This window comes from Crocodylus porosus, unplaced genomic scaffold, assembly GCF_001723895.1.
Source record: "Crocodylus porosus isolate Cpor-Errol unplaced genomic scaffold, CroPor_comp1, whole genome shotgun sequence".
Taxonomy (NCBI): domain Eukaryota; kingdom Metazoa; phylum Chordata; order Crocodylia; family Crocodylidae; genus Crocodylus; species Crocodylus porosus.
Window position 1 is genome coordinate 59,178,243 of NW_017728948.1, and position 18,994 is coordinate 59,197,236.

At 39.8% G+C, this 18,994-nt stretch overlaps 1 protein-coding gene across 1 annotated transcript in view; it reads left to right on the forward strand.

Moving 5' to 3' along the window:
- The window catches only part of ZDHHC2 (zinc finger DHHC-type containing 2), a 50,838-nt gene that overhangs the window by 23,256 nt on the left and 8,588 nt on the right, over positions 1 to 18,994 (forward strand). The window contains exons 6-11 of the mRNA XM_019553357.1: positions 3,363 to 3,483; positions 6,626 to 6,758; positions 11,093 to 11,219; positions 11,417 to 11,509; positions 12,650 to 12,759; positions 15,033 to 15,110. Coding sequence (XP_019408902.1) covers positions 3,363 to 3,483; positions 6,626 to 6,758; positions 11,093 to 11,219; positions 11,417 to 11,509; positions 12,650 to 12,759; positions 15,033 to 15,073 — 625 coding nt within the window. The 3' untranslated portion in view covers positions 15,074 to 15,110. The remainder of the gene's footprint in view (positions 1 to 3,362; positions 3,484 to 6,625; positions 6,759 to 11,092; positions 11,220 to 11,416; positions 11,510 to 12,649; positions 12,760 to 15,032; positions 15,111 to 18,994) is intronic.

Genomic DNA, 18,994 nt, shown 5'->3' on the forward strand with positions numbered 1-18,994 from the left:
AAGACCTGCCACTGATGAACCCATGTTGGCTGCCCCTGAGCATGCATTCCCCCGCAAGGCCCTCCTGGATGTGTGCCAGGATAATTTTTTCAAAGAGCTTACCCGGGATTGAGGTTTCTTGTAGATACACTGTTTAATTTCATTTTAATCCACTAAAGCCTGAACTAAAGAAGATTGGGTGCTTATCTGACATGTTCATGCCAGAGTTTATTGCTCCTGGGTTCAGTGTTTACATGTGTGCCCAGGGACCACAGCATGTTGAGCTGGGGTGGAGCAGCCCTGGCTGGCAGGAAGCCCGAGGAATCAGCCTGCCAGCCCAGGGCTGTTCTACCCTGACTCATGCTGCAGAAGGGCTGGCTGGGGCATGAAGGTGATCCAGTGTGGGTCTAGCTGTCAGGCAGCCTCTGCACTGTAGCACCCTCATGCCTCAAGCCAGCCCCAAACACTTTCTACAAGTGTGTTTTAGCACACGTAACTACTCTGATGTAGGACAGTACTGTCCAGGACAGGTATGGTCCTATAGTGGAGTTAATTTACTGTGTACATGTGTAGATGGTAATGTCAATTAATACAGGCACATATGTAGATGGTGACATATTACTGTAGAGCTGACATGCACATGTAGATGCACCCACTGATGGATTTCAAGGGACATTTAAAATTATCATCTGGTTAACAGAACAGAACAGAAGTGTACTTTTTTATTATGTGTTTCAGCCCTTTATTTTTCATTAAATAACTATTCTGGCATCAGTTTTATTTCCATTTGTCTTTTGGTGTGTGGGGTTAAAATTAAATAAAGGGTTTTTTTCTCTCTCAACACTTCTAAAGCTTGTGATACAAAAGTCCTGATCTGTTTATATAATGTCCTCTTATATAAAATGCAAGTACTTTTATATAAATCAACTTAAAGGTTATCCTAATCCTAAGAATTCATTCAGTCAGTGTGCATAACATTTTCTGTAGCAAAAAGCATATAAAAAATTAGGTGCAAATCGAGTTGCCTCTGACTTCTCAGCCAGAATGACCATGTACCCATTTACAGCTGGGTCAACTGGTTGAGCCTTTGGCATGAGTCTGCTGTAAGACATGAACTCACAACTCTGGAGCTGTAGCAAAAGCTTTGGCTGCTCAGCATTGTGCCCTACTTCATACAGATTTTAGAAAATAGATTCTTGTTCAAGTATATATGAGAGATTGGGAGACTACATATAAGCTTCTTTCATTCAAATCTGTGATGTTTTGATATTGCCACCTCCAGTATACGCATCTCAATAATTTAATTCTCTTACATGTAACTAATTTAAACATTTAAATAGTTTAGTAGTGTTTGAGATTGCTGTAGTTAGCAGCAGGATATACAAAATCTTGGTATTCATCTAGTTACTTAGTTTGCAAAAATCTTTTCAGATAGGAACTTTTCAGGTTAGGGACTTATGCGGAAATTGAGAAAAGAACATTGAGGATTAGCTGATTTTTTTTTTTTCCTTTGCTGATATATGGAGTTACCGTTGTTACTTAGAGAAGAACAAAAATAATCTATTGTGAATTAAGATTGTTAATCTTTGATGAATAATATTCTGTTTTGTTTAGTATTAGAATTTTTTTGTTTTGTGTCCACAAAAGGCATATTCAGAAAGTTAAAGAGGTTACCATGGGAACCTTAAATCTGAATTTCCTGCAGTTGATGAAATCTTAACGCTTCAGTAACCAAAGAATTTTTTTTCATTGAGTGTGTGTGTGTGTGTGTGTGTGTAGGAAATACATTATTTTTGTTTCTGTCCTGTTTTACTGAAAAGAAAAAGAAATACAATTTAACTGTATTCTTATTATCTTTATTATAGCAGTCTTTTATCATGAATGCACACTGCATCCTATATTACTTCACGTGGCAGTGGCTAAGTGATTGTATTAAAACTATACTTTTAAGTAATCATTTAAACAGTAATGCTAAATTTGTAATTGATCAGACCTGACAAAGAATATCTTGCATGCAAAAGCTTGCCTATTGCAACCACATAGCTGGCCCCCTAAAACATATCACCTTAAGAAATCCTTGCCCCTGTCATAATGTCTGGACTATCATGGGTATAACACCACTGTTACATTATCATATTTGTAATATGTGGTGGAATGACAGAAACTGTTATATGGTAAACTCAGGGGTGAAATAATAGGCTATGGAGATAAAGGATAACTTATGCCGTATTTGGAGCTTTATCTAACTTCCCCAAGATCTCATTTTAGTCTTCTGGAAAATATATTGGAGAGAATTTGTTTCCTCAAGAAACATACTGCAGAAACCAACTTCACCCAGGGGTCCTCACTTCTTTATGATTTTGGATCACTTTTGAATATTGAGATGCACCAATGCATGCTTTTCTTCCCATTTTCAATGATAAAATAGCCCTATCATTATATTATTTGTGTATATTAATTGGGGCTTGATCCTGTATTATTGAAGTCAGTAGGGACATTTGATCAGTCATGCAATTTAATAGCTAATTAGAAGTAGAAGAAACCTGTAACATGTTACTACCAGTTCTCCATGGTAACAGTTTAGTAATTTCTGAGCTAAAAAATATTTTACTTAATCAATTTTATAGTGCCATTTTGTATTTAAAGAGCATTAATATAGAGTATGATGCATAATATTTTCATATTGCTTAGTTAAATGCTTTGACAGACTAACTGTCAAAATACGTATCAGATGTATGTAATTTTAACTTTCTAAATTTTTTGTGCATAAAATACTCAGGGAGGTTAAGTAATTTGTCTGATTTCAGATTGCCAGTAAATGGTAGATCAGGGAACTAAAACCTTGGTCTCACATGGTAATCACTAAATAATGCTCCCCTTGATTTAGGTTTTCATAAAGAAATATATAGGGCACTTAAAAGTGGAGTCACAATAGTAATAAATTGTTAATGTATAAGTAGTATTAATTTAACTCCTTTTACATATGTACATTTACGGAATTTTTATTTCTTAAAAGGTAGGAAGATAGGGTTTTTACTAAGGTCTTTGAACCTGATTTAAATAAGATATTTTATTTGCTATTATGCTGTTACATGTGTTAAGTAATTCCTGTTTACTCGGTGGTAGCATTTCACTATTTTTAGGATACTATGTGAATATTTTTCAGTCTCCCAGTTTTGCCAAAAATAAAAATATTTAAATAAGGGAAAAAATAGAGGATGTAATTAAACAAGGTAAAATGTATTTATGTGGACAAATACTTGGTTTAAATATGATGCTAAACTGGTTTTACAGTAAATGAGTGTTTTAAATTCTACTACAATAATGATTATAAAAATATTTTTCAACCAGTTTTTCATTTACTTTGTTGTTGTCATTGCCAGGGTGAACAACTGCGTTGGATTCTCCAATTACAAATTTTTTCTTCTTTTCTTGGCTTATTCTCTACTGTATTGCATTTTTATTGCTGCAACAGATTTACAATATTTTATCAAATTCTGGACAGTAAGTATTTTAATACATATTTGGATAGTGAAAAGGTGGTTATAGAATTCTGCAGATCTCCATAAGTTATGTATTTAACATTAGGCAATTCATTTGTTTAGGTTTTGTTTTGAAGTCTGTGTCAGTCAGTCTGGTTTATTTTGAAGTCTGGTTCCCATAAAGCAGAACCTTCCTTCGATTTTCTTGAAAAACATTCTGAATATATGGAAAGTATAAGCTGTGTACCTTTTAATTTTTGTCTTCAACCTTGCAAGATGGTGACCGATACATGGTTCAATGTGTAAAATCAGAAAAGAAAATACGGGAAATATTTTGACTCTGACAGCATCAACATTAACTGACCTCAGCTGCTTCCTCTTATTTTGTACCAATGTATGAGCAGAAATTTATTATGAGCACAAAGGCCAGAGGTTGTTGGAGACCAGCTACTGTTAAGTTTTGTTGCCATAGAATAGTAGCATATTTCAGGTATAGACCTGTCTGTCATCCTGTTGCATCCACTCCTTTATACATCTAATTCTCATTGATTTCAGTGGAAGCTCTAAGTCTGTACTGCAGGTGTGTGGAGATACTGATCTCTCTAAATGCAGCTTTGTAATACCTGTGACAAATGAGGGGGGAAAGGGTAAACAGTGTTGAATCCCCCACTAAGAACTGTTGACAGTTAAGGGGGTGATTTGCCTCACCAACAAATATATAAAAGCTCAAGTAAATTTGCTGACTTAAAAAAATGTTGGTATGTTTTATTTTTGCATTACCAGATTAAAGAGAATATTTTCTTTTATTTTTCGATAAATTCATTTGGAAATGCAACCATTCACTTCAGCTTTCTATCCAGATTTCCAAATGCTTGAAGAAATTTAACTTTCTGTGGATGTAGCTAAAATGATAATGTTAAATGAGCTATTTCTCTAATTCCAGTGGATTCAGTTGATGGGTACTAGTTTACTACATTGGAATGAGAATCAGCTAGCTTGATTCTGTTTTAGATCTGCCGCAGATTTCCTATTAAGAACTTAGCCAAGGTCCTATTCAGTGCTTCAGTTTTCCAACCTTGAATAAGAGTAATTGTATTTCCATATCTTACCAGATGTTATATAATTAACGTGTGAAATATTGATATGTTATTGTGACAGGAGTGAAGAAAGGTGAATTAACTAACCTTCATTTTGTGAGCATGATTGGTTGCCCATATACAAAGTTGCAAGATTGGGGTCTAAATAGGGAATGCTAAAATTAAATTACTGGAAATGATTAACTTACTGCAAGGTACTGATAATCTTTGACGATTGTAGCCCCATTGACAGTTTATCATTCCTTTGCTTTACTTTGTCTTGACGCCTTATTTATTCCCACACTCTTTTGATTTTGTTTTAATCTGGTATCTCTCTAGTGCTAAGTCTTCATGTACCAAAATGTAAATGAAAATGTAAAACAGACATAAAGTCTTGTTGTTTTAATACTTTTAGAGGTTGTAACTAAAATCACAATACAGTATATGTATTTAGAATTGTCAACTTCATACTGTTGTTTTGGTATTTATAAACCTTTAGTCTTCAATATGAGTTTAAAGATGTGTTTTATGGGTATTGGTACATGGGTATCCTCAATATAGGTGTCTTCAAGATGTGTTTTATAGCATTCTGTTAAAATATGCCTAATTTTACACTTGCTTGTGAACACCAGCAAGAATTTAAACGTGCATTTACCTGTATTAGCACATTCAAATACCAGTGTTTGTACATGCAGCTGTGGTATGTGTTTTTCATAGATGTACAAAGGAGATAAACTTTAGAAGCAGTATGTTGGAATAATATATATCCTTTATACTGCACAAGGTAAAAGTCCCAGGGCCACTCACTGTTTGCAGATGAAGATATTCTGTTTACTGGCATTTGGGTACACAACCAAATATGCCTTTAAGGTGTAAACAAATGTCACATTTCTCCTGGGAGCCTTTTGTTCTGGGATCCTATCAGTCCATTGTCTCACTTTAAGTATGCAAGATAAAACGGGCTAACACATTTTTGGCACATCGTTGTATACTGTAAGTCAGGGATCAGCAGCGTATGGCCCAAGGGCCAGATTCAGCCTACCAAGCTTGAAGGCTTTGCTTCTGCCCATGTCCATGTAGTGGGGCTGGGCAGCAAGGAGCTGCACTGGTAGGGCCAGGCATCTCTAGGCTGCGCCCTCATTACTGTTGCTTCTACCTGTCCCCTGCTCCCCAGCTGAAGTGCAGGTGCAGCTTTCAGCCAGTGGGGAACTGAGCAGCCACTGCAGCCATGGGCAGGTGGTGTGATGCAGGGATAAACAGCAGTAGATAAGGAGTGGGAGCCAGGGAGAAGTGGCAGCCGCATGCACGCAATTCCCAGCTGCCCAGCCCTGACTCAGCTCCTGTCTGCCTGGAAGCTGAGCTCATGTCCCAGCCAGGGAACATGAGAGAGCTGGGAAAAGTGGTGGTGGCACCACCACCCTTGCTGCTGATGTGCCGCAAAAGCTGCCCAGCCCACTCTAGACTGGAGTTGAGTTCCAGCCTGCATCTTGGAAAGGTTGCCAGCCCCTGCTGTAAGTTGATAGCAGTTCAGTCAAGTTAATTGCTAGTCATTGCAGGGACAAGCCTGTCAGGCTGTGCACTCTTCCTGAGCAACAAACCAACTTAGGAGAGTTACTTGTATAAAAAGACTGTGCCACTCCTCTCTTGTCCTAGGTCTTGACTCGGATCAATTAGAACTGCCTCAGAAGGTCTGTTTCCAGCCTTAGATTAGCAGTAGTGTTATTTGTGTACTGTAAATCAGTCATGTTGACATTTTGACAAGATTAGTTTAAAAAGACAATTATTCTCAGTACAAGACATGCTACTCTGAAAGTCACTTTAGAGTCTGAATTGAGGTTTAACTGAGACTCTTATAAAGAACTTTCATTGTTGGTATTTGTTTGTAAAGGGTCAAATTCTAGTCTAATTTACACCCCCACAAACAACATGGGCACTTTCTTTTTAAAAGGAATATACTACAATATTCAGATTCTGTTTGCACAGTATAATTTGAACCAGCATGGACATAGAATCTGGGCTGGGACAGTGCTATCAGACCTAAAGAATACCCTTACCCTAACATTCTAAATTTTCTTTCCTTCTCTATAGAATGGCCTTCCTGATACTCAAGCCAAGTTCCATATCATGTTTTTATTCTTTGCTGCCACCATGTTTTCAGTCAGTTTATCTTCTCTTTTTGGATATCATTGCTGGCTAGTCAGCAAGAATAAATCTACATTAGGTAAGGGATGTCATGTTTTATCTTGCTATCCGTGAGTATTATTTCCCTTTGTTCATTAACATGTATCAAGCAGATGGTACAACTTAAATGAATATAAAAGAAGTAGGTTTAAAGACTAAGCTTGTGGGTTTAGTAAATGAATGCAATGACTGACTGGTGGTTTTTAAGTCCAAAGTCCTTGCAAAGGTAAACACATCAGGGGATCTAGTTATAGCATGGTTGAAACTTGAAGTGTAGATAGAGCCTGTATTCCTGTTACCTGGCAACAGACTTGGCCATATTCTTATTATAATTGCATCAGATAACCATGTTACTGCGGGATCCTCTGACTTGATTAGTACATTGTCTGGCCTAAACCACGTGTGCCTCCTCTGCTCACTGTCTCTGTAAGCTTAGGATAATTCATCAGTGTGATAGCAACAGGTTTTTAAGCTCTTTAAACAGAGTGCTCTTGATGCAAGCTGGTTTTAAGGTGGGAAATAGTCTATATTTGTTTTTCTGTCTCTTCTTCCCTTCCTTAAATGCAGATGATCAAAGGCAAATAATGGCTAACCATTTCCTATAGGTAAATCTTATCTGTTTCACGGCCAATGTCTCTAGTATTTTTATTTAACGGAGGCCTAAAACAGCTAACATAAACTGAGAAAATAGAAATGGGTGAAGAAAATTATTTAAATATAGACTATTTAAAACCATTAATAACTAGAATAGCTAACTTTTTCATGTAATTGACTGTCAAGGTTTTGTGAATGCATGTTGGAGGCATAGGAACATTATTTACAGTGCAACTACAATGTATAGTAAATGTTATTTCCTATTTTAGTAACTTCTGCTTGTAAGCATGTTGAATTACATATAGCTTAGTGGAGTGGTTTTCAACCTTTTTTCATTTGTGGACCCCTAAAAAAATTTGAATGGAGGTGTGGACCCCTTTGAATTGTAGGTATGGGTATTCATATACTTTTGATTGATCATAGTAATCTTTCGTAGACCACTTGGGCATAGTCTGTGGACCCCCAGGGGTCCAGGGACCACAGGTTGAAAACCACTGATTTAGTGTAAGGAAAATGTGGCATAAAGTGACATAATTGGATGTTGAATTAAAATAAATAAATACAATAAAAAACTTTCATCTGCTCTACCAAAGCAATATACCAATAAATCAGGATCCAACGACATTACTTTTTTATTATGTTTTTCACAGCTTTACATATACTTTCTAAAGGAGGGGAGACTCTAGGCCTGTTCAGTCTGAGGAAAAGAAGGCTGAGAGGTGACTTGATAGCAAAGATACAAAATATTTAGGTAGTCAAGGTTATAAAAGCCTGACGCATTGCAGAAGGATTGAGGTAAATTAGAATTCAGGTGCCAGTTGAACAGAGCAAGTTTAAAGTACATAAGCACAGAATAATGCATGCTAAAAGCACCTGCTTATCAGTCTTCAACAAAGTTGTGTAGAGCATCAATTTGAAATACACCATAGTCTGCATTTCCATTGTTAGATTGAGGTTCAGACACAGTTAATGTGATGTACTTGATCTGTTTCCTTTGTCCAGAGACAACACTGACACTGTAGTCTCCGCTGTCATTGAGCATCAGATTGATAGCCACCTACAAGTACATCGGGGTGAGCATCAAGACACAGGGGAGCAACTGTTCAGGAAGGCACCTCAAGGGAGGACGAGGGCAAATTCAGGCTGGACATAAGAAAAAACTTTTTCTCTGTAAGGGTCCCCAGAATCTGGAACACACTCCCTGCAGAGGTGGTATAGTTACCATCCTTGGAGATGTTCAAGATGAGGCTGGACAGGCACCTTGTTGAGCTCATCTAAGTGTAATCACTTCCTGCCCATGGTGGGGGACTGGACTTGATGATATTACAGATTCCTTCTAGTCCTTCAATTCTATGATTCTTTAAATTTAGATAGTTTCCCTAACCAGCCTGCCCAAGGATAATTTTTCCTTGAATTTGCAAGATCATATTTTCAAGGCCTGGTAGCAAAGAACATTTCTGCAGTCCCAGAAGATCTTGTGTACTGGCACTGTAATTTATGTCAGAATATTTTTGGTTTATTGTATTGTATAGGATCCATTAGGAAAAGGCCCAACTTTGAGTTGCTTAATGAAAGGAGAACTCAAGTGGGACACCTTCAGCTGGACTTCATTATCTAATTATTATCTTGTCTACAGATTAGAACTTGAGCTCTCCAATGCATTAATCAGTCCTTGGGCTGGAGTAGGTTTCCTGTGCAGATCTGAGGAGGTAGAATAAAGATCTCTGACCTAGATGTCCTACCATATTTACTTGAATATAAGAACACCTTGATGACCCCCAACTAATTAGATTCTATATACAGAAAATTTATACATTTGTAATAGTTTTCCAGGCACACAGCTAATTTTCTGCCCACCCCTGGGGGAGGCATGGGGCAAGGGCACGCTGTGTGCTTGGGGCCAGGGCTGCTCTAGCCTCTTCCTGGCAGCTGCGCTCAGACCAGGCAACAGCAGTGCTGGGAGGAGGGCCTATTTCCCCTCTTTTCCCCCCCAGCACCACCTCCACCCACCCTGCCCAGCCTGAGTGCAGCTGCTGGGAAGAGGCTGGAGCAGCCCCAGCCCTGAGCACACAGCAGGCAGCCCAACCTTGCCCTCCACATAGATCCAGGGGTTCCCATTCCCCCTATGCCTCCTCTTGGGGGTGTGCACAGCAGCAGGAACCTCCCCCTGCCCTCTGGATGAGCCGGCAGCTCCGTCCTACACCCTGCCCCACTCCGACTGGGCAGCACCGGCCCCACTTCCTCCTTCACTGCATGGGCCTTGATCTGACCCCCACTCCCCTTTCCTCCCCCATGGCATTTTCCTCCTGACTTACTGGTGGGTGCCATTTCCCTCCTGACTTACTGGCCAGATGCTGCTCTCCATGCTGCCAGGCTGCATGTTGGCAATCGGATCAGTATTAGCCTATATGGCTGGTCAATAATCAACCATCATTATCAGGGCAAAACATCTTGATTGGTTCATCTCTAACTTTTATATAGCACAAACTATGCATGTTATTAGATTAAAGCAGAAAGGCTCATAACTCACCATTGGGCTGGGCCCCAGCGGAGTCAACAGCATTTCAAGCATTAGTGACCTCATAACTCAGCATATGTGTGTACTCCAGCTATCCCCCAGAAAGAATCCACGTGCTGATTAGCCTTCCACTCATGACTAGAACTAGGTCTTCTTGTTACAGAGTCCTGGGATCCTCCAAAAATTTGTATGCAGATGAGGTGCAGGGCAACCCCACTAATGGAGGGTGAGGCCACACTAATCATATGTGCCAGGCAGAGGGGGGTAATGGAAGGATTCTGGGTAAAGTGTTTAGGGCCCCGTTTGATGATGTTTGCCAGACATTTAATGCTGGTGAAGAAAAAGGAAAAATTGGAAAGAAAGTCTCAACTCAGCTGTGGGAGTGAAAAGGAAGTTGAAATGTATGCAGTGTAGTGGTTCACCATGACTTGTCAAAGAGTCGGCACTAAGGGGGACTGTGTGCAGTGGGGACTACCATATATCTTCTTCAGATAGGCTGTATTAATTTATCCTTGTAGTAGGTTTCCAACAATAAGTTTACTCATTATGGGCCATGTGGTTTAGTTATGCTCAGTGGTGGCTACAATTAATCAACTTCATAGTCAGTTTCCATTAGTGAACACATGCTGATTTTGGCAGCAGTTTAATGAGACGATATATGTGATGAGGTTTCCTTGTATTCAAATATAAGATGAGCTTTTTATTCCATACCAATTTGGGGGAGGGGGGAAGCAAAATCGCTTCTATATTTGAGTAAGCACAGTATTTATTAAAAGGATTAAGACCAGATCTTAGCTAGTAGCATCCCTGACAATGTGAAAAGGATGCTTTACTTCCCAAAGGGATGGATTCTTTCCTCTTCCTCCCTTGCCAATTGATGTTTGATTTGAGGATGGGGTAAAAAATCTGAATGTTGCCTGTCTTCTACCTTGTTGGGTTCATGCCATCATGCCATGGCATAAGGCAATATTGTTGGACTGTATAGCTCATTTAAAAAAAAAAGGGATGTCCATAGCTCGCTGACCTTGTTTTCACAGGAAGATTACACCTACCTTTTCCTTGCTGTCTCTGCTTTCCATACAGAAATGGTAATCGGGTATCACCAATAGCAACCCCTCCATACAGGAGAAGGTTGCAAAAAGAACTAAAATAAGAAATGTGGCAGGGCCAAGAAGGCCCATTGTCACTGCAGTGGTCTGAATAATGTCACTAAATTAAAATGTATTTACGTTTGTTCTATTTCTTGGCTATCTCATTTTTAGAAGCATTCAGAGCTCCTATATTTCGTCATGGAACAGACAAGAATGGGTTTAGCTTGGGCTTCAGCAAAAATCTAAAGCAGGTGTTCGGTGATGAGAAGAAATATTTGTTGTTGCCTGTTTTTACAAGGTATACAGACTACATTTTTTTAAATAATTGAAATGTTGATACTCTTTGGAAGTCAACAGTACTTTTTTAACCAAATCCTATGAAGTACAAGTGGTTTGAAGCAGGAATTGTAAAATTATTTTTAAACTATTTGACTTTATTCATATTATTATTCATTCAAGTATAATACTGACTCTAAGTTTCTTTCTCTCTTGCAGTCTAGGTGATGGTTGTTCCTTTCCAACTTGTCTTGTTAATCAAGATACTGAACAAGCATCCACACCTGCTGGACTTAATTCAACAGCCAAAAAGTAATCATTAGCTTCTTTCTTCTTTAATTGTATCATTTAATCTTTTAAATGGTAAATATTCTACTTTTCACTTGTTTACATCAGGCAAATATTATAAATGCAGTCAAATATATATGCATCAGAAAAATAAAACGTCATTCAGATAAGTATCCAATTTTATAACTTCATAACTTAAAATATGACAAAGGAGTGTACCTAGCATGCCATTTTGAATGTACCTTTTAATGCAGAAGCAACAGGGTCTTTTTAAAATTCAGATTGGATCCAATTGTCCCCAAATAAACCATTCTGTTTTCTGGGATTTCCCAGATACCACTGCAAAGAAGGCATTTTTCTTTGCCCTCAGCCACTGTCATGGAAAAGGAAGCAAGTGGATTTTAATTCTACAACATTTTCTCCAATAAAAACTGTTTCACCTGATTTATTGTTTTCCGGAGATAGTTGTACAAATACTGTTAAAAAGGAAATGTAATCCTAATGTTACTAGTATTTCTGGCACTTGATATTCTCCAGTTTTTATATGTAAGCAATAATTAACTAGCTCTGCATATTTCAACAGTAACAGACGTGTCTTACATAATTCTTAATACATGATCATGAAAAAAGAAAGAAAATTGGTTGTGGGTGGTAAACGAGATTAGCAAGTATCCTCTTTTTGCTATTTATGGGTAAAGGGCACTGAATTAAAGTACCATGAGTATTGTTGGAAACAGGACTACTTATGTAGAAAGAAATTGAAGCCTGCAGTTGGCATTTTTCCAGCCAGCAATCAGTAAAATGTGATTTTTGTTTTGTTTTTTTTAAAGTTCTGTCTGGTTTGTCTTCGCTGGGTTTTGGAGAGCTTGAAATTAATCGAAATTTGTTAACTGATCCCTACTCTTTGCTTAAGAAAAAGCTTTAAATAATTTAAAAGCTTCTCCATTCTATTTTAAATTATTACATTTGTATGTGACAAAAATGAAATATCTGTTTTAGAAGCCTTATATTAGAATGTAGACTTCAAACAGAAATAAGGAGGGAAAATTTTTTTAAAGAAGGTTACATGGCCAGCTGTTTAACATGTGTAGTAGCTTTGAGGAGAAAATTTCCAGAAGTTAATCTTTTTTTGGTATTTTTAATTGTCTCTAAATTGCATCATAGTGAGAGTCACCTTTTTCCCGCGAAGCCGTTACGAGACTCCCAGAGCCACCTTCTTACTGATACTCAGTCTTGGACAGAAATCAGTGCAAATACTGAAAAGGGCAAAGTTGGTAAGAATTTGCTTTATGTTATAACAATTTATTTCATTGTAAACTGTTTTTGGTGGGTGTAATCTTAACAATGGTTGTTGACTTCTCTTCATGAACCATAGCTAAATTCATATAGTTCTGTGAAAGTGAAATTAGATGATGTTGCTCCCAAGGGGTTGTCAGCTCATACTGCAAAACAGTTTGAGTAAACAGAGTTAGAGATTATAACCAGATTATAATTTATTCAGTGTCAGTCAGATGACCGGACTGGCCAACAGAGGGTATAGATGTAAGGGTACACAAATCCAAACTCACCCCAAATCATTTATCATTTATACACATATAGCAACATAGTCTAATCATAATCTAACACACAATTATATAGGAACATTCACAGATCAAACATTTACTAACCAATCAGAATAGAAATACCATATCAACCTTCTTTTTTTAACTTGGTGATATCTGATACCTAAATTATCTTTGTGTCCTAAATTTTGGTGCAATCAAAGAAACTAGGCAGATAGGGCCTATCACTATTTCAAGCTGTCCTAATTCTTCCCAGCAGATGCAGCCCATGTTAGACAATTTAGCATCCAAGGTGCATATCTGTAACACTCCTGGCAAATGTGCAGTTAATGGCATGGTAGGATCCGACGTGTGATCCCAACAATTACACTTTGTGCTATGCCACTTGTACATGGCAGGAGGTACAATTTTGGGATCCAGTATCAGATCCCAGTCATACCATATATCCCCCAGATGCCTGACAATCAGCCTAATTGTTGGCTAGCTCCCCATTCAAGGCTTCCCCATGGTCCCAGGAGCTGGCCAACTATCATTGATAATTGACAGATTGAGACTGCCCTGGGGTTCAAGTCCTAAGGCAGTTCTAATCTGCAGTCGGCTGGCAGGGATCTCCCCAGGGTTCTGCCTTTGGCATGGTCTCTGCTGAAGATCATCTGATTGTCATGGCCCTGGGACATGAATCCTAGAGTCATCCCAATTGCCCATCAGCTGGCAGGGACTGCCCCAGGACTGGAATCCTGGGGCGGTCCCTGCCAGCCAATGATCATCTGATCAGGTTGGCCCTGGGATTAGAGCCATGGAGCCACTTCAATCTCCACTACCCCAGAATCACAGTCCTGAGGCATGTGATGAGAGATTGGGACAGCTCTAAAGCTCCATCTCCTGGGGTGTCCTGATCTCCCATCAGTTGGCAGGGAGTGCCCTAAGGCTCCAGTCCTAGAATGGTCCTGATCAACTCTCAACTGGCAGGGACTGCCTGGGGGGGTCAAGCTACAGGCGGTCCCTGCCAGTTGATAATCATCTGACTGGGACAGTTCTGGGATTTGAACCCTGGAGCCATCCTGATCAGCTTGCAGGGACCATGCTAGGGTTTGAGCTCCTGGTCAGTCCCTGCAAGCTGATAGCTGACTGGTAATGCTCTGGGGTTCCGGTCCTGGTGCAGTCCCTGCATGACAAACCATATTTTCAAGTTTTGGTGCCATACAAACCAGCCACAAAGATACTATACATTTCAAGTACTATCTTTGTGTCTGATATGTGGCCATAAATTCTTCGAACATGCGGCCAGTTGTTATTTCTTGCACAAGTAGCCCCTTAATCGCACCAGAAAAATAATGTCTGTCGGGAGCCTCTAAAATCCTTCTGTGTGTTTAAGCCAGAACTGTCCAATTTCTGTATGTCATGGGGCTACACCCCTCACCCACAGCCATATGCCGTATGCTGCACTGCACTGCACTGCACTGCATGGCAACTGTCCCCCACCGCCTTCCACACCATGCCAGTGCCCCTGTGCCCTGCACACCATGCCACATGCCCCCTGATGTACCATGCTGAGATGCCATGCAGTGTCCCCAGATTCCCCCAAGCTGCCTGGCTCCAGACTCCCACAGCCCTACAAGCCATCCTGTCCCCAGGAGTGGTGGCAGCAAGCAAAAGCCAGAGAAGGGGGGCGGTGGGGACCCAGAAACTCCAGCAGTAGCCACAGTTGGAACAATTCAGGGAGTTGCTGTAAAGAGAAGAGGATTGTATGCATGCTATAGGTACTATTAAGGTTAAAAAAAAAAAAGGCTCTGTTAGAGGTAGAATTCCAGTTACTCATAATTACACATGTCTTTCCTTATAGTAATGCTTATAGAAATGGTTGGTGAAGCAAAGCTAAAAAGCTTGCCTTGAATTACTAGCATTACTTTGAATAATGTCTACTTAAAAACAACATGAGGTTCACTTTAAAAAACGTTATTTTCTGTCCTGTTTGATCTCCAAAGGTATGAGCAATCCTGCACTAGCCATGGAAAATGAAACCTAGTCACTCTTAAAGCCAACGTCTGAATAATTAAGAAAAGGTACGTTAGACTCTTCTATATTTTTTTGCCTTCCAACTGTTTGGTGTTTCTTTACAGAAGTAAAATTACTACAGAAATATTCCTGGTATTTTTTTTCTTCTTTTGTTCACAGTTATTTTATCAATAATTTCAAGGTTTTCCTGTTCTAGTTTAATTTTGTTACTCCATCAGGTATTACTATTTAATTTCCCCTGCTTACACTAAAGTGAATATTTTTTAAATAGACAAGGTTCTTTGGGTAAATGTGATATCTTTTATTAGACCAACTAAAGAGTTTGAAAAATTGTTCTTTGCAAGCTTTCAAGTACAAACACCCTTCTTTCTCTTCAGGCTCTCCCTCTGCTTGAAGGATGTTTGTACCTGACAGCTTGCAAAGAACAAATTTTCCAACTATTGTTTGGTCTAATAAAAGATATCACATTTACCCCAAGAACCTTGTCTACCTTTGTCCTTAGATCAACATGATTACAACCTCCAAAATATGGAAAATATTTCTTAAATAATAATTTAAAAATAAATTATTCAGTGATTACAGGTGGTCAGTCTTCACAAGGCAAAGTCAATTCCCAAACTGCTGCAGCTGGCAACGCAGGCTGGGGAGGAGGTGAGCAGCCATCAGTGGTGAAATAATAGGTTATAGGGACTGTTTAGAAAAGCTGGTTGTGTACAAGTCTATAGAGCCAGACACAATGCATCCAACCATGCTGAGGGAGTTGACTGTTGTGATTACAGAGCGACTGGCCATTTATCTTCGAAAATTTATGAAGATCAGGAGAGGTCCCAGATGACTGGAAAAGGGTAAATCCAGGGCTTTTTTTTACATGTGTAAGCTCTCAGTGCTGCTACACATACTATTTTATAAGTGGCAAAATGCACATCAGCATGCAGAAAATGGTGGTGGTGCACTTTTGAACTAAAACACCTTGGAGGTGCTTTAGATCAAAAGTGTACCACTGTCATTTTCTGCATGTTGACATGCATTTCGTCACTTATACAACTGCATACGGCACAGCACAATGTGTGTCAGCTTGCGTGATCTCCAGCATGTTGTGACAAAGGTACGTGCGTATAAACATCTGTCTCTGAGAGGTGAGGAGGAGGATCTGGGGAACTACAGTCTGGTCAGCTTCACCTCAGTCGCTGGAAAAATTATGAAATTAGGTCCTTAACTCCATTTCTAAGCACTTGGAAGAGAAGAAGGTGATTAGGAACAGCATGGATTCACCAAGATCAAGTCATGCCTGACCAACCTGATTGCCTTCTATGATGAGATGACTCTGTGGATGTGGGGAGACCAGTAGATGTAATACGTTGAGTTTACTAAGGCTTTTGATACCACTTCCTACAACATCCTCACAGGCAAGTTAAGGAAGTATGGGTTGGAAGAATGGACTCTAAGATGGATAGAAAACTGGCTGGATCGCTGGATTCGAAGTGTGGTAATCAATGGCTCGATGTCTAGTTGGCAGCTGGTACCAACTGGAGTGCCCCAGGTAGGGGTTGGTCCTAGTATTAGTTTTGTTCACTGTCTTCATCAATGACCTGGAAGATGGGATGGAGTGCACCCTCAGCAAGTCTCCAGATAACACCAAGCTGGGGGCAATAGTAGATATGCTGGGGGGTAGGGCTAGGATTCAGAGACACCTGAACAAATTGGAGGATTGGACCAAAAGAAATCTCATGAGGCTCAATAAGGGTAAGTGGAAAGTCCTGCACTTAGGACAGAACTATCCCATGCACCAGTACAGGCTGGGTACTGACTGGCTCTGCAGAAAAGGACCTGGATGTTACAGTGGATACTAAGCTGAATATGAGCCAGTAGTGTGCCGTAGTTGCAAAGAAAGCTAATGGCATACTGGTCTGCATTAGTTGGAGAGTTGCCAGCTGATCAAGGTAAGTTTATTATTCCCCTCTATTTTGTACTAGTAAGGCCACATCTGGAGTACAGTGGCCAGCCCCTGCTATAAAAAGGATGTGGACAGATTGGAGGGCTATGAAAATGGTTAGAGATCTGGGGCATATGACTTACAAGGAGAGGCTGAAGAAACTGGACTTTAGTTTGGAGAAGACCAAGGTGGGATTTAGTAGCAGTCTTCAACTACCTGGAGGGTAGTTCCAAAGTGGATGGAGCTAGACTGTTGAAAGTGGTGGCAGGTGACAGAACAAGGAGCAATTTATGGTGACTATGGTGCAAGGAGGTTTAGGTTAGATATTAGGAAAAACTTTCTCACAAGGAGGGTTACCCAGCACTGAAAAAGGTTACCCACAGAGACTGTTAAATTTCTATTGTTGGAGCTTTTTAATATTAGGCTAGACAAACCTTGGATGGGATGATGTAGTTGTGTGATGGGCCTGGTTTAAGCAGGGTGTTGGACTAGATGACTTGCTGAGATCCCTTCAAACTCTAATTTCCTATAATTCTACGATAATTTTTACATAGACTTTAGATGCGAGTATGCAACTATTATTTTCCTATGAGGAAAACAAACATAAATTGTGACTTGCTCAAGGCTTACAGCAAATTATTGAAAAAGTAAGGTTTAAAATTTTAGTTTGACTGTAAACCTGAATTCAATCCTTTGTTATCACTGTACCTTTTGAATCAAATGAGGCAGGCAAAGACATGAAAAAACATTCAGTCGTACAGGTGGAAAAAATATCTTTGCACTTTATTTTCTTTTTTATGCCCAAAAGAAACTGAAATGGATTACATTATTTACTAGAAACAATACCTTTTGACATGGGCAACTGGTGCCTCCCAAGTTGGGGGGCACCAGCAGGGCATGACCGGGGGGGCAGATCCCCCAGCAGCCAGCTGGTGACCAGTGGGGGCAGCAGTGAAAGCGCCAGCATTTCCACATGTGGCACAACAGTGGCCTTTGGAGGCACGTAATTAGGGACCTACTGAAATCACAATTTCATGTTTTTTGTGGAAAACCCGAAATCATGTGTCTTCCATAAAAAAAAACCCAGTGGTCTCCATGATTTTGGCAGGATTACCTAGAAATAAAAAACTTTCTAGCAAGCAAAGAAAGGAGCAAGAAACCCTGCAGCCTTGAGCAAATGGAGTGAGGAGGACCTAATGAGAGGCTGAATCCATGACTTAGGCTCAGTACGTGTGCCAGTCCAGGGCCAGTCAGGGAAGAGAAAGGGCTGTGACATCATATGAGGCAGCCAGAAGCATGTTGCTGTGGCATGCTGCAGCATGAGGAGAATGAATAGTGAGAAGAAATCCTCCAAGAAGGCAAAATTCAGCTTTGAATCATATAAGGCAGTACTCTGCAGGGACCTTGCCCATAGATGGAGGCAAATTGTTCTGTACCGCCTGCAACCTGACTCTGGATGTATCGAGGAAAAACAGTATAGATCAACACTTAGTCTGAGGCACACATGAAGCAAAAAGGTGTTGCAGAGGTTGAAGGTCAGAAAAAGAAACAAGGGACCCTAAGTTAAGGGACTACCTGACCAAAAATGTGCCAAGTGCTAGATGCTTCTCGTGTGCAATCAAGCTTTGCCAAGACTGTCTCCTTGCAGTGATTGCTTCGTATGTACAGTCCACAAAGTCTGCATTGGCACTGTATTAATCCATCTCCATTGTGGTCTATGAAACCACTGACCCTCAAGATAATTGTCTTGCACATTTTATTTGTATGCAGAAGCTGAACAGACTGGTTGGGACCTACCTGTTTTTTCAAATAGATCTGGTCCACCTCACGTCTGTCAATTTTTCTTCCATGGCACGGGCTGCAGTGAAGGCTGCTGTCAACTATGACTTGGAATTGAATAAGGTGTAAGCATTTCTGTCCAATAAAACCATGTATATGTGCAGGGCTTTTTCTGTTGTGCTCCATGGAAAGATGCCAGTCCAGTTCATATCACCTGCA